Source organism: Erinaceus europaeus, chromosome 12 (assembly GCF_950295315.1).
Source record: "Erinaceus europaeus chromosome 12, mEriEur2.1, whole genome shotgun sequence".
NCBI lineage: Eukaryota > Metazoa > Chordata > Mammalia > Eulipotyphla > Erinaceidae > Erinaceus > Erinaceus europaeus.
The window spans coordinates 73644486-73658291 of NC_080173.1; the positions used below are offsets into that span (position 1 = coordinate 73644486).

Sequence of the window (13806 nt, forward strand, 5' to 3'; positions counted from 1 at the left end):
CCCACTAGTTCCTCTGTCATCCTTTTCCAGAGCCTGTACTCCCCTCTACATTTTCTTGATGACTAATAATAGATTGTTTTTTCATGTGAAAAAACATGAAAAAACACTCTGTATTATTAAATGTTATGCATGTACAAACTACTGTATTTACTAGCGACTATAAAACATTAATCCCCCAATAAAGGAAAAGAATGTTAAAAAAAAAAAAAGGAAAATGTAGAGGGGTCTAGGTGATGGGGTACCTGGTTGAGCACACACATTACCATGCATAAAGACCTAGGTTTGAGTCCCTGCTCCCCACCTGAAAGGGAGGACATTTAAAAGTGATGAAGCAGCAGTCCGGAAGGTGGTGCAGTGGTAAAGCTTTGGACTCAAGCATGAGGTCCCGAGTTTGATCCCCAGCAGCATATCTGCCAGAGTGATATCTGGTTCTTTCTCTCTCCTCCTATCATTCTCATAAATAAAATATTTTTTTTTAAAAAGTGATGAAGCAGAGGAGTTGGGCAATAGCCAGCAGGTTAAATGCACATGGTGCAAAGCACAAGGACCAGTGTAAGGATCCCAGTTTGAGCCCCCGGCTCCCCATCTGCAGGGGAGTCGATTCACAGGCAGTGAAGCAGGTCTGCAGGTGTCTATCTTTCTCTCCCTCTCTCTGTCTTCCCCTCCTCTCTCCATTTTTCTCTGACCTATTTAACAATGACATCAATAACAATAATAACTATAATAACAATGAAAACAAGGGCAATAAAAGGGTAAATAAACATTTTAAAAAATGATGAAGCAGGGAGTCAAGTCAGTAGAGCAGCGGGTTAAGCGCACTGGTGCAAAGCACAAGGACTGGCATTAAGGATCCAGGTTTGAGGCCCTGGCTCCCCACCTGCAAAGGAGTCGCTTCACAAGTGGTTTAGCAGGTCTGCAGGTGTCTGTCTTTCTGGTGTCTTTCTCCCTCCCTCCTTTCCACCCTTTCTTCCTTCCTTCCTTTCTTTCTTTCTTTTTTTTTCCTTCTTTCCTTTCTGTCTCTCTTACTCTTTTTTTCTTTGGTGTTACCTTTATTTATTTTATAAAGACAACCAGAAATTGAGAGAGAAGGGGATAAAAGAGGGAGAGAAAGACAGACACCTGCAGTATTGTTTCACCACTCGTGAAGCTTTCCCCCTACAGGTGGGGAGTGGGGCCTCAAACCTGGGTCCTTGTGCATGGTAGCATGTGCACTCAACTAGATGCACCACCATCCAGCCCCCTTTCTTTTCTTGCTGTCTATCTAATTCTGTCTCTATTGGAAAATCAGGAGTGGTAGATTTGGTTTGCAGGAACTGAGCCCAAGTGATAATCCTGATGGCAAGGAAAAAAAAAAGAAAGTAAATAAAATGAAATCATTAAAAATAAATTATTTAAAAGTAAACAAATAGTTGCTTCACAGGCAGTGAAGCAGGTCTGCAGGTGGATGGTCCTCTCTCTTCTCTTCTCCCTTCTCTTTCATAACAAACAAACAAATCAGTCTTTAAAAACAAAGAAATTACTGAAAATGCACACACAAATTAAACATGAACCTGTCTAAGTCAGTTCTAGGTGAACAGTTCATTGTTTTAAGTTTATTTATATTTATGAGAGAGCTAGAGCCACCACAGCAGTACTCTGCCCTAGCATATGCAGTGCAGGTATCATTAAGTGGCAGAGGAGGAGGTCCACACATACAAGTCTTGTGCTCTACTCACTGAACCATCTTCCCCACCACAAAAAAAAAAAAAAAAAAAAATTACGGGACTTGATTGATTATCTACTCAAAGAAAAACATGCCTAATTACACTGACCAAGATCATATATAAGCTGCCCAACCTCTTACCTCTTCCTTAGTGTAGTACTTCAGGAGGCCTTCACTTGCCAGGAGGACAAACCTCCTTTTCAGGAACTGAGCATTGTCCCTTCCCCGTTTCCACAGGAACCCCTCACGGTTACCTTAGCCACCAAGGAAGAGAATGAGTGGACACCCACAACCTTCAAACAAACAAGCAATTCATGAATCCTGTAAAGTCTCAGGGGTAGAACAAACCCTCCACCTGCTGCCAAGATGTCTTGAGTCAAACTTAGCTATTTCAGCTGCAGGGCACAGGGGTCCTGACTGAGGTCAGATTTTTTTTTTTAAACTTTTTATTTTATTTTATTTATTTATTCCCTTTTGTTGCCCTTGTTGTTTTATTGTTGTAGTTATTATTGTTGTTGTCATTGTTGGATAAGACAGAGAGAAATGGAGAGAGGAGGGGAAGACAGAGAGGAGGAGAGAAAGATAGACATCTGCAGACCTGCTTCACCGCCTGTGAAGCGACTCCCCTGCAGGTGGGGAGCCGGGGTTCGAACCAGGATCCTTATGCCGGTCCTTGTGCTTTGCGCCACCTGCGCTTAACCCGCTGCGCTACAGCCCAACTCCCCTGAGGTCAGATTTGCAGTGCTATGACTTCAGCTGGGCTTCCCCCAGCTTACCTCCTGGACAGTTTCAGAGGAAGATGTATTAAGCATGCTAACTACTGAGACACTAAACTGATTCTGAAAGTGGTTCATGTGGTCCTTGCCCAAATTCATGTTGACATCAGTCTCATGTCAGACTACTCTGACATTTCCAGAGTACATGAATAATCAATCATTTCTAGGAACCTACTGGTCTGAAAAATACTGCATGTACTTATTAGCCAGGCAGAATGAACACTGGCTGTCTCTGGCCCTCAAAGAATAGCTCTGTATGCTTTGCTCCCTTGGTCAGCATCAGCTTGGACTCAGAGGAGCAGGGCAGAAACCACCACAGGTCCAGAGTCACTGATAAGGCCGAGTACTACACAAAAGCAGGAAGGGAGGCTGGAATCCATCCCATGTTCCTTACCAAGCCTTGTACCACACCAGGAGCTGCTAGGAGCAGGGAGGCCTTTTTCAAATTGGTCTGCCCAGTGGGTAAGTCTTCCTTCCTGCAATTTATACTAAAATCTAGACACACTTGTTCTCTGCAAGAACCTGAGACAGAAATACATCTGGGCCGGGTGCTTCAGAAGATAGCACATCTGATAGAGCACATACTTTGCCAAGCTTGAAGACCAGGGTTTGAACTGTTGGCCACCACATAGGAGCACCTGCACAGGGGAACTTTCCTAAGTGGTGGAACAGTGTTACAGTCTCTCTTGCACTCTCTCTCTTGCTCTCTCCCTATTTTCCCCACTTTCCCTCTTACTCTATAGCTAAAAGACCTACACAGAATCTTCCAAGAGCAGGTATAGACCCCAGTAGTAACACTGGTGTCAAATAATGAAAACAAAAGCAAAACAAAACAAAAAAACATTTCTTATTTACTCAGAACATAAACTCCATCAGCTTATGTGTTGCATCAGAGGCAGATTAACCTACAGTCCGGCCTCTGTGGCAGGTATCTCTTGGTTTGCATTTGGCTCATAATAATCAGATTTCATTTCACTTATTTATTTTTAGATAGAGACAGAGAAGTGGAGAGGCAGAGAGTCAAAGAAACCATAGCACTTAGGCTTCCATCAATATGGTGGGGACCAAACTCAAGTCTGGATGGCGCATAGGTAAGCAGCACACTAACCAAATAAGCTACTTTACAGGCCCAGGGCATGAAACTTTATTTGCTGAAACACTATGCTGTGTCCTCAGCTTCAAGAACTTTGTTTTCTAGAGGTAATCAGAGCACAGATCTTAAAAGATAATGAAAATCATTTTTACCTGGATATGAGATGGTCTTCCCATCAGTCATAAATTCCTGTCTTTCATATTTAGCTCTAATCCATTGTTCCTTTAAGACCCTAAAAAGAGAACTATTGATTAGCTGCATGTGACATATTCTCTTTCCAAAGTGATTTTTGGAGACCCTGCAGTTTGGAGGCATGAGTGGCTGCCTCACTACATGCTAGGTTACCCAGGGGTTCTCAGTCACTGTACTATTAACATTTTTGACCAGAGAATTCTTTGTTCCAGGGGACCAGCCTGTACTTTGTTGGAAGTTTAGCAAAGTTTATTCTGTATTCTAGTCTTTCTCTCCCTGCTAGATGCCAATTGCATTCCCTCCCCAATTGTGACACCCAAAAAGCCTTCAGACATTGCTAATGCTAATGTTAACTGGGATAAAATATCTTCTCTAGTGGTTGTTGTTTTTTTTAATTACCAGCAGGATTATTGCTAGGATTCAGTGCCTACATGATGAATCCATCACTCCTAGCAACTATTTTTGTTTTATCCTTTTCTTTCTCTTTTGGATAAAGACAGAAAAATTGAGAGAGGTGAAGGAGATAGAGAGGGAGAGAGGAAGAAAGGCACCTACAGTGCTATTTCACCACTCGTGAAGCTTCTCCCCTGCAGATCAAGATAGAGGATTTGAACCTGAGTCCTTGAGCATTCTCCAGTAGAATTTATGAAAAGCACTGTGATGTGGTCTGGGAGGTGGCACAGTGGATAAAGCATTGGATTCTCAACCATGAGGTCCTGAGTTCAATCCCTAGCAGCACATGTACCAGAATGATGTCTGGTTCTTTCTCTCTCTCTCTGCCTATATTTCTCATGAATAAATAAATACATTCTTTTAAAAAAAAGGAAAAGCACTGTGATAAGCCAGTGAATAGCTCACCTGTATAGTGTGCTTCTTTGCTATATGTGCTACCCAGGTTCAAGACTGGCCCCCACTACATTGAAGGACGTTTTGGTGCTGTGATGTCTTTCACTCTCTATCTCTGCCTCTCAGTGTCTATCAAAAAAAAATTAAAATTTGGGGGCTCAGTGGTGACACACCTGGTTAAGTGTACATAGTACAAAGCACAAGGACTGGCACAAGGATCCAGGTTTGAGACCCTGCTCCCCACCTGCAGGAGGGAAGCTTCACAAGCTACAAAGCAAGTTTGCAGGTCTATCTATCTATCTATCTATCTATCTCTATCTCTATCTCTATCCCTATCTCTATCTCTATCTCTCTATCTCCCCTTCCCCAATCAATTTCTTTCTCTCCTATCCAATAAAATTGAAAAAAATGTCTATCAGGAGCAGTGGATTGATTTGGAATGTTGGCAATGAGCCCCAGTGACAAACCTGGAGGCAAAAAAAAAAAAAAAAAAAAGGAAGGAAGGAAGGAAGGAAGGAAGGAAGGAAGGAAGAAAACTGGCCCAGAAGGTAATACAGTGGATAAGCCCTGGACTCTCAAACATGAGGTCTTAAGTTCAATCCCTGACATCACACGTGCCAGAGGCCAGAGTGATACCCTGGTCCTCTTCCTCCTCCTGTTCTTCCTCCTCCTCCTCTTCTCTCTCTAATTAATAAATATATATATATATTAAAAGGAAGGAAGGATGGAAGGAAGGAAGGAAAAAAGAAAGAGAGAGAGAAAGAAAGAAAGAAAGAAAGAAAGGGAGGGGGAAGGGAGAAAGGAAGGAAGGAAGAACGAAAGAAAAAAAGAAAGAAAGAGGAAAGGAAGGAAAGACAGACACTGGGCTATTTCAGTCTGAGCTTCAGTCATCTAGTTACTGAGACTCCTGTTTCCCTTGGATTGTGTATATAGCCATCTTCCACTGCATGTGCATGAGTTTAAGGCAGGAGAGTCCAAGACCCTCTTCCCATGGTCTTTCCCTAGTTATGAAATCTAGGCATGTTACAGTGGACAGAGCAGTGACCTTGGAGTCTGACCACTTTGGGCTTGGCTTCATTTTACCATCTGTAATCAAAAGCAAACTAACTCCCCCAAACTTGGGTAATATGCCAACACTAGTATACCTACCTATCCATCAGGGCTGTTAAGTGGCTTACATGTATATAAAAGGCCTAATGGGGGCCGGGCCGTGGCTCACCTGGTTAAGTGCACCTAGTACAAAGAACAAGGACCTGGGTTCGAGCCCCTTGCTCCCCACCTGCAGGGAGGTTACTTCACAAGTAGTGAAGCAGGTCTGCAGGTGTCCATTTTTCTCTGTCTCTATCTCCCCATCTCCTCTTAATTTCTCTCTGTCCTATCCAAAAAAGTTGAAAAAATGGCCTCCAGGAGTAGTGGATTCATAGTGCTGGCACCAAACCACGGTGATAACCCTGGAGGCAAATAGTAAACAGACAAACAAAGGTCTAACATGGTGCTCAATACAGAGTATGTGTTTAACGTTAGCCCAATCCAACATTGTTATTCATTACAAGGAGTGAACCTAATTTAATAACTTGGCTATCTCTTGCTTTTTTCAAGTAAATAAGGTTTATATGACCTCTCCCCACAGTCATGGGAAATGACTCCAGCTGGGCACTTGGCTCAGATTGGTCAATCAAATCTCTGTGCTTGGTTGTGTGGTCCAAAGGGCACAAAACTGAAAGAGGGATAGAGAGAAACCACCAGTGGGCACAAGTCGAACCTGAAATGGAATTCGAGTATTACACCAAAGTAAAAGACTCTGGGGTGGGTGGATGGGTGGGGAGAATACAGGTCCATGAAAGATGATGAATGAAATAGTGGGGGTTGTATTGTTAAATGGGAATCTGGGGAATGTTATGCATGTAAAAAAAAAAAAAAAAAAAAGAAGTAGAAACGCAAAGCAGAAATTGACTGAGTTTGGAGTATGGCACCAAAGTAAGAAAGCAGAAATACACTAGAGTTTGCAGTGAGTACCCCCCTAATACTTCCTCTCCACTTTTCCAAGCTTTGGGTCCATGATTGCTCAACAATTTGTTTGGCTTTGTATGTTAACTCTCTTTTCAGTCACCAGGTTCCAGGTGTCATCAGGATGCCGGCCAGACTTCCCTGGATTGAAGACCCCACCAATGTGTCCTGGAGCTCAGCTTCCCCAGAGACCCACCCTACTAGGGAAAGAGAGAGGCAGACTGGGAGTATGGACCGACCAGTCAACGCCCATGTTCAGCGGGGAAGCAATTACAGAAGCCAGACCTTCTACCTTCTGCAACCCACAATGACCCTGGGTCCATGCTCCCAGAGGGATAGAGAATGGGAAAGCTATCGGGGGGAGGGGGTGGGATATGGAGATTGGGCGGTGGGAATTGTGTGGGGTTGTACCCCTCCTACCCTATGGTTTTGTTATTTAATCCTTTCTTAAATAAAAAAGAAAAAAAAAAAAAAGAAAAAGAAACCACCAGTGGGGCCAAGGTGTAACTGGAGGCCTGGAGGAGGCACTGCTCCCAGCTACATGAAGGCAGTCTGGCTGAGGGAAAGAGACAGGAATGAAAGCCAAAGGAAGTGGGAGAGACCTGATAGTGTTTGAGCCCCTGGCTTATCCTTCTTGAGAGCAACTCCTCCTGCATCCTTGCTGTGGTCTGATGCCCAGAACCATAAGATCTCCTTGTTCCTAAGCTGGCTTAAACTGAGTTTTTATCTTTTGCAATCAAGACCTACCTCAATATGGCAGGTGATGTGCATGCACCCAGTTGAGTGCACACATTACCAACCACAGGGACCAGACCAGGGCTCAAGCTCCTGATCCCCACCTAGAAGAGGGAAGCTTCAGGAATAATGAAGTAGTGCTGCGGGTGTCTCTCTTTCTAATTTATTTTATTTTCTCCAGGGTTATTGCTGGAGCTCGGTGTCAGCACTATGAATCCACTGCTCCCAGTGGCCATTTTTCCATTTTATTGGATAGTACAGAAAGAAATTGAGAGGGGAGGGGAAGATAGACAGGGGGAAAGAAAGATAGACACCTGCAAACTTGCTTCACCACTTGTGAAGCATTCCCCCTGCAGGTGGGGAGCCGGGGTCTCAAACCCAGATACTTGAGTGTATCCTTGTGCTTAGTACTATGTGCATTTAACCAAGTGTGCCTCTGCCAGATACCCTGCTGTGGGAGTTCCTCTTCTCCCCTTCCCTCTTGATTTCTCCCTTTTTCTCTGCATATTAAAAATAAAATTCCTACCTGCTGTACAACCATCTCAACACTGAAGAGAGCCACCAAGCCCGTTGTGGAACACAGAACCCAGAGCCATAGGATCAGAGCTGGGAAAGGGAATGGAGACTGAAGACTCCAATTCTAGTCCTAGAGATGGGAAACTTAGTGGGGTTTTAAGGCTGGGGGAAGGAGGCTGTTCACCATCAGCTTAAGGGAGCTAAGCCCAGAAATGCTGTCAGAGTCATGACAAGCAATACCTGTATAAGCCTGATGGGAAATCTAACATCTACTAGATGCCCAACAAGTGCCTGCTCCTTTCCCCCTTGAAACAAAGAAGTGAATGGCAGCAGTGAGGCAAGGTGAGCCAGACCCTCCCAAATTGAGCCTGGGGCATCCCTTAGCTGAATCAGGGACCAGGAAACATTCTGAAGCAAAATACTAAGGCACCTAAGGCTAAGGAGTATCATAATGGTTACACAAAATACTTTCATGACTGAGGCACTGAAGGTTCCAGGTTCAATCCCCAGAACCTTCATAAACCAGAGTTAAGCAGTGTTTTGGTAAATAATAATAATAATAATAAAGGGGCGAGGGTAGATAGCATAATGATTGTGCAAAGAGACTCCCATGCCCAAGGCTCCAAGGTCCCAGGTTCTATCCCTCACTCTACCATAAACAGAACAGTGTTCTGATAAAATTTAATAATAAAACTAATTATTATTATTATTAATTAAATATTAAGATAAAATAAGCATCAAGTGATCTGTGAGATGTCTTACATAAATTGTCTCCATCCCTACAATCATATGATGTGGGTATTATTATGTATATTTCAGAGATGAGGATGTCATAAGTCAGAGAGGTCTGTTAACTAGTCCACTTTCTCACAGCTAGGCTATGGTGTTGTCAGGAACCACTCTGTGGTCTGCTGATTTGAAAGCTGTGCTTTCCTGTCTACAAGCTGTGCTAGTAGTTTCTGGGTTGTTTAAGTACCAGGAAACTTCAAGGCCACTAGGCACACTTGTATAGTTTATGCACTGTCCAAAAGCATTCTGCCATGACAAAAAGAAAATGATGTGTAAGGAAATAGCATAGTGGTTCTGCAAAAGACTTTCATGCCTGAGGCTCCAAAGTCCTAGGTTCAATCCCCAACACCACCATAAGCCAGAGATGAGCTGTGCTCTGGCATAATAAATAAATTGATTAGAAATTAAAATTAATTAATTAAATTAAAAAGACAATGGTGGGGGAGTCGGGCGGTAGCACAGCGGGTGAAGCGCATGTGGCACAAAGCGTTAATAGACTTGGACCGGTGTAAGGATCCCAGTTCGAGCCTCCGGATCCCTACCTTCAGGGGAGTCACTTCACAGGCAGTGAAGCAGGTCTGCAGGTGTCTATCTTTCTCTCCCCCTCTCTGTCTTCCCCTCCTCTCTCCATTTCTCTCTGTCCTATCCAACAACAATGACATCAATAACAACAACAATAACTACAACAAGGGAAACAAAAGGTAGTAAATAAATAAATAAAATATTTTTTAAAAGATGATGGTGGTTGAAATACAGGCTGATTTCTACAAGTGGTGCCCCAGTAAGATTATGTCTGGCTGTAGAGATAGACAAGGTGCAGTTTAGCAGTCCTGGGAGCAAGGATGGGTCCCTGGGAAGGAAACTCAGGAAAAGGCAGTCAGCCCTGAAGATGTCTGTGACTAAGAACCAGTGTTACACTGACCTGAATCCTCCTGCTGCTTCATTCATTACATGCCTATTACATTAGATATATTATTTTATTTTTGCCTCCAGGTTTATTGCTGGGGCTTAGTGTCAGAGCTATGAATCCATTGCTCCTAGCAACCATTTTTTCCATTTTACTGGATAGGACAGAGAGAAATTAAGAGAGGTAGGGGAGACAGAGAGGAAGAGAGAAAGATAGACACCTGGGGTGGGGGGAGAAAGGTAGACCTGCTTCACTGCTTGTAAAGCCTCCCCCCTGCAGGTGGGGAGCAAGGGCTCGAACCTGGATCTTGCATGGGTATTTGTGCTTAATACTAAGTGCGCTTAACCAGGTATGCCACCGCCCAGCCCCTCACATTGGATTCTCTCACTGCTGCGGGTCACCCAGGTTTTGAGATAATGCTTTTTATACATTTTCTCATTGGTCCCCTCCACCATTTTAAAAGTATCACTACCCTCATTTTAGATATGAAAAAACTGAGGCTTAGAGAGATTAAGTGACTTACCCAAGGAGGCACACATTAAGTGGAGATCTGGTATTCAAATCCAGAACTGTACCTCCCAGCTCTATATGCCTTAAGTTTTCTTTTTAATATATTTTTATTTGTTTTAATGAAAGAGAAAGAGATCCGAGTACTGTTCAGTTCTCCTTTAGGGTGATTTGGGGGATTGAACCTGGATTTTTGGAGGCTCAGTCTTGAAAATCTTTCTCCATAACAATTATGCTATCTCCTTCACTCTAAACCTTAAGTTTTTCATCTAAACCATTAGGATCATAGTATTTTTCTCCTATGTTTGTGGGGAAAGTAATGTACAAAAGCTTTGTACATAGGTAAAGCTCCATATATGTTAGCAGTTACTATTATTTTTTAATATTTATTTATTTATTGTCCCTTTTGTTGCCTTTGTTGTTTTATTGTTGTAGTTATTGTTGTTGTTATTGATGTCATCATTGTTGGACAGGACAGAGAATAATGTAGAGAGGAGGGGAAGACAGAGAGGGGGAGAGAAAGATAGACACCTGCAGACCTGCTTCACCACTTGTGAAGTGACTCCCCTGCAGGTGGGGAGTCGGGGGCTCCAACCAGGATCCTTACAATGGTCCTTGCGCTTTGCGCCACGTGTGTTTAACCCGCAGTGCTACCGCCCGATTCCCATTACTTCTATTTTTATGGTTATTATTTGGGTATCTGGGACCCAGGCAGCTGCTTTGTTGCTATGTCAAGCTCAGCCCTAGATACAATACCAACAGGATGTAACTGTAACACATTTTTTGTATTAAATTTGCTCTACAGGGGCCAGGTGGTGGCGCACCTGATTGAGTGCACATGTAACAATGCACAAGGACCCAGGTTCAAGCCCCCAGTCCCCACCTGCAAGGGGCAAGCTTCACAAGTGGTGAAACAGTGCTGCAGGTGGGAGTCGGGCGGTAGCACAGTGGGTTAAGCACAGGTGACACAAAGTGCAATGACCGGTGTAAGGACCCCCGTTAGAGCCCCAGCTCCCCACCTGCAGGGGAGTCCCTTCACAAGCGGTGAAGGAGGTCTGCAGGTGTCTATCTTTCTCTCCTCCTCTCTGTCTTCCCCTCCTCTCTCCATTTCTCTCTGTCCTATCCAACAACGACAACAACAATAATAACTACAACAATAAAACAACAAGGGCAATAAAAGGGAATAAATAAATAAAATAAATAAAAATAAATAAAAAATAAAAAAAACAGTGCTGCAGGTCTCTCTCTCATCTCTCTATATCTCCCCCTGCCCCTCAATTTCTGGCTATATCCAATAAATGAATAAAAAGATAAATTTGCTCTACTAAAACACCAGCTAGACAGCTGGCAAAATAGCTCATTTGGATAGTGCACTTACTTTGCCATGTGTAACCCATGGTGGAGCTCAGCCCCCACTGAACTGGAGGAAGATGTCTCTCTGTTTTTCTATTTCTTTCTTTTTCTTTTTTATCTATTGGATAGAGATAGAGATAACTAGAAATGGAGGGGGAAGACAGAAAAGGAGAGAGAGAGGGAATCAGGCGGTAGCGCAGCAGGTTAAGCACACGTGGTGCAAATCGCAAGGACCAGTGTAAAGATCCGGGTTCATGCCCCCAGCTCCCCACCTGTAGGGGAATCACTTCACAAGTGGTGAAGCAGGTCTGCAGGTGTCTATCTTTCTCTCTCTGACTTCCCCTCCTCTCTACATTTCTCTCTGTCTTATCCAACAATGACAACATCAATATCAACAACAATAACTACAACAACAATGAAAAACAACAAGGGCAACAAAAGGGAAAATAAATAAATAAATATAAGAAAATAAAAGGAGAGAGAGAGAAAGAGAAAGAGAGAGACAGACTTGCAGCACTGCTTGCAAAGCTTTCCCTCTACTGGTGGAGACCAGGAGCTTGAAACCACATCCTTGCTCATTGTAACATGTATGCTCAATCAGGTTCACCACCACCTCGCCCCTGTTTCTACTTGAAAAAGCTGGCTTGCTCTACAGGGCCTTGCCTTAATGTAGAACAACTATGGTAGAAACTGCCCCACTCTCGGAAGGGTCAACATACTCTGCCACCTGAGGAGGACTGGTCCTGAAATGAGTGCAACCTAGAATCTTCCTAGCTATGAACATGGAATGCGAGTTCAGGCCTGCGGGGATGCAGAGGTTGCACAGGGCCCTGTGCTAAGTATGGATAGACTGGGCCCTAGGTCAGATTGATGAGGTCTACAGTTAATGATATTTATATACTTTTCCCATATTTGGGAGCTACCATCTGCCCTGACCCAGCTTTCTAGTATTATTTCCAACTCTGACACCATCTTCCCAAACAATATCTTCAGCCCACCTGCTAGGTAGCTATCAGACTCAGGCAAATATTAATAAAGCCATAGGCCCTTTGGAATATACTTAAAATAGACTTCCTAGCTTCTTCCAACAAGAAGACTCCAAATCTCATCTGCTACAATCTTATCCTTAGGTTCCTGATTATTAAACAAGTTTATTCACTTTATATCATAATGCTTTTTTAGTCACCAAGTTGCAGGTGCTACCATGACGCCAACCTGTCTTCCCTGGACAGGTGGCCTGACCAATGTATCCTGGAACCCCACCTCCCCAGAGCCCTGCCCCAACAGGGAAAGATAGGAATAAGCTGAGGGTATGGATCGACCTGTCAATTCTCATATCCAGCAGAGAAGCAGTTACACAAGCAGACTTCCCACCTTCTGCATCCCACAAAGAACTTTGGTCCATATTCCCAGAGGGATAAAGAATGGAGAGGCTTCGAATGGAGGTGATGGGATGTGGAACTCTAGTGGTGGGAATTATGTAGAGTTGTACCCCTCTTATTCTACAATCTTGTTGATTGTTACTAAATAAAATTTAAAAAAGCTGGCCTGGAGTGATGAAACTCTAGTGAGGATGAAAATAAATAAATAAAATACCAAGTAAAACCAATATTTGTTCTATTAAACTATACCTTAGTCAAGTTAGTCAGCAACCATAGGCTATGAGAATACCATGAAACCAAGAGACAGATTATAGAAATTATATTATAGAGGAAAATGCCCATTTCACAGCTGTAGAAACTGAGTCTCAGAGAGGGGAAATGACAATCAAAACAATAAAGGTAGAAAGGTGCTTAAACAGGTCTGTGTTCTCATGACAGTACCAAATGTTTTCCAGACCTACTGACCAGGTCCATAGAAGAGACCACCACATACAAATGCACCTGAAAGGGGGTAGGAGTGAGGGAGGTGGAACCAAGAAATACCTACTCACAGGCAGTCATTGGCCTGGGGGACATAGTAGAAAGCTGGGACTCTGGCTTCATACTTGGTTTTCACTCGGAGGTTCCCATTCTGGGTCATAAACTGCAAAACAATAGCAACTTGGGGTAATATTAGAACTTGAAAAAATATGAAATGAAACCATGGTCTATCCAGAAGGCCATTGTTCTCATGACTCCCAGGCTGAACCATGAGACTCTCCCACTCCCACTGGAGTCTGTCATGTCCCCCTAGGTTTTGTCACCCTTGCTGCTGGGAAGCCACAGCTCAGAACAGTGAAGTGTTGTAACAACTACATACCTCATACAGCAAGGTACTTAAACTTCTCACTTGATCCCCTCAGTCACGTTAATGTTACTACCCCCTTTTTAATGACGCAGGCTCTGAGGCTCATAGAGGTGAGTTTACTTACCTGAGTCACTGACTTACCCAATGAGGCACA

The 13806-nt window shown here is 43.4% G+C and overlaps 1 protein-coding gene across 3 annotated transcripts in view; it reads right to left on the minus strand.

Moving 5' to 3' along the window:
* ADAP2 (ArfGAP with dual PH domains 2) overlaps nucleotides 1-13806 on the minus strand; it is a 42993-nt gene that overhangs the window by 25130 nt on the left and 4057 nt on the right. For all 3 annotated transcript variants that reach the window (XM_016191576.2, XM_007530817.3, XM_016191575.2), the window contains exons 3-5: nucleotides 13357-13448; nucleotides 3724-3803; nucleotides 1844-1956 (exon numbers count right to left, since the gene is read on the minus strand). In XM_016191576.2, coding sequence (XP_016047062.1) covers nucleotides 1844-1956; nucleotides 3724-3803; nucleotides 13357-13448 — 285 coding nt within the window. The remainder of the gene's footprint in view (nucleotides 1-1843; nucleotides 1957-3723; nucleotides 3804-13356; nucleotides 13449-13806) is intronic.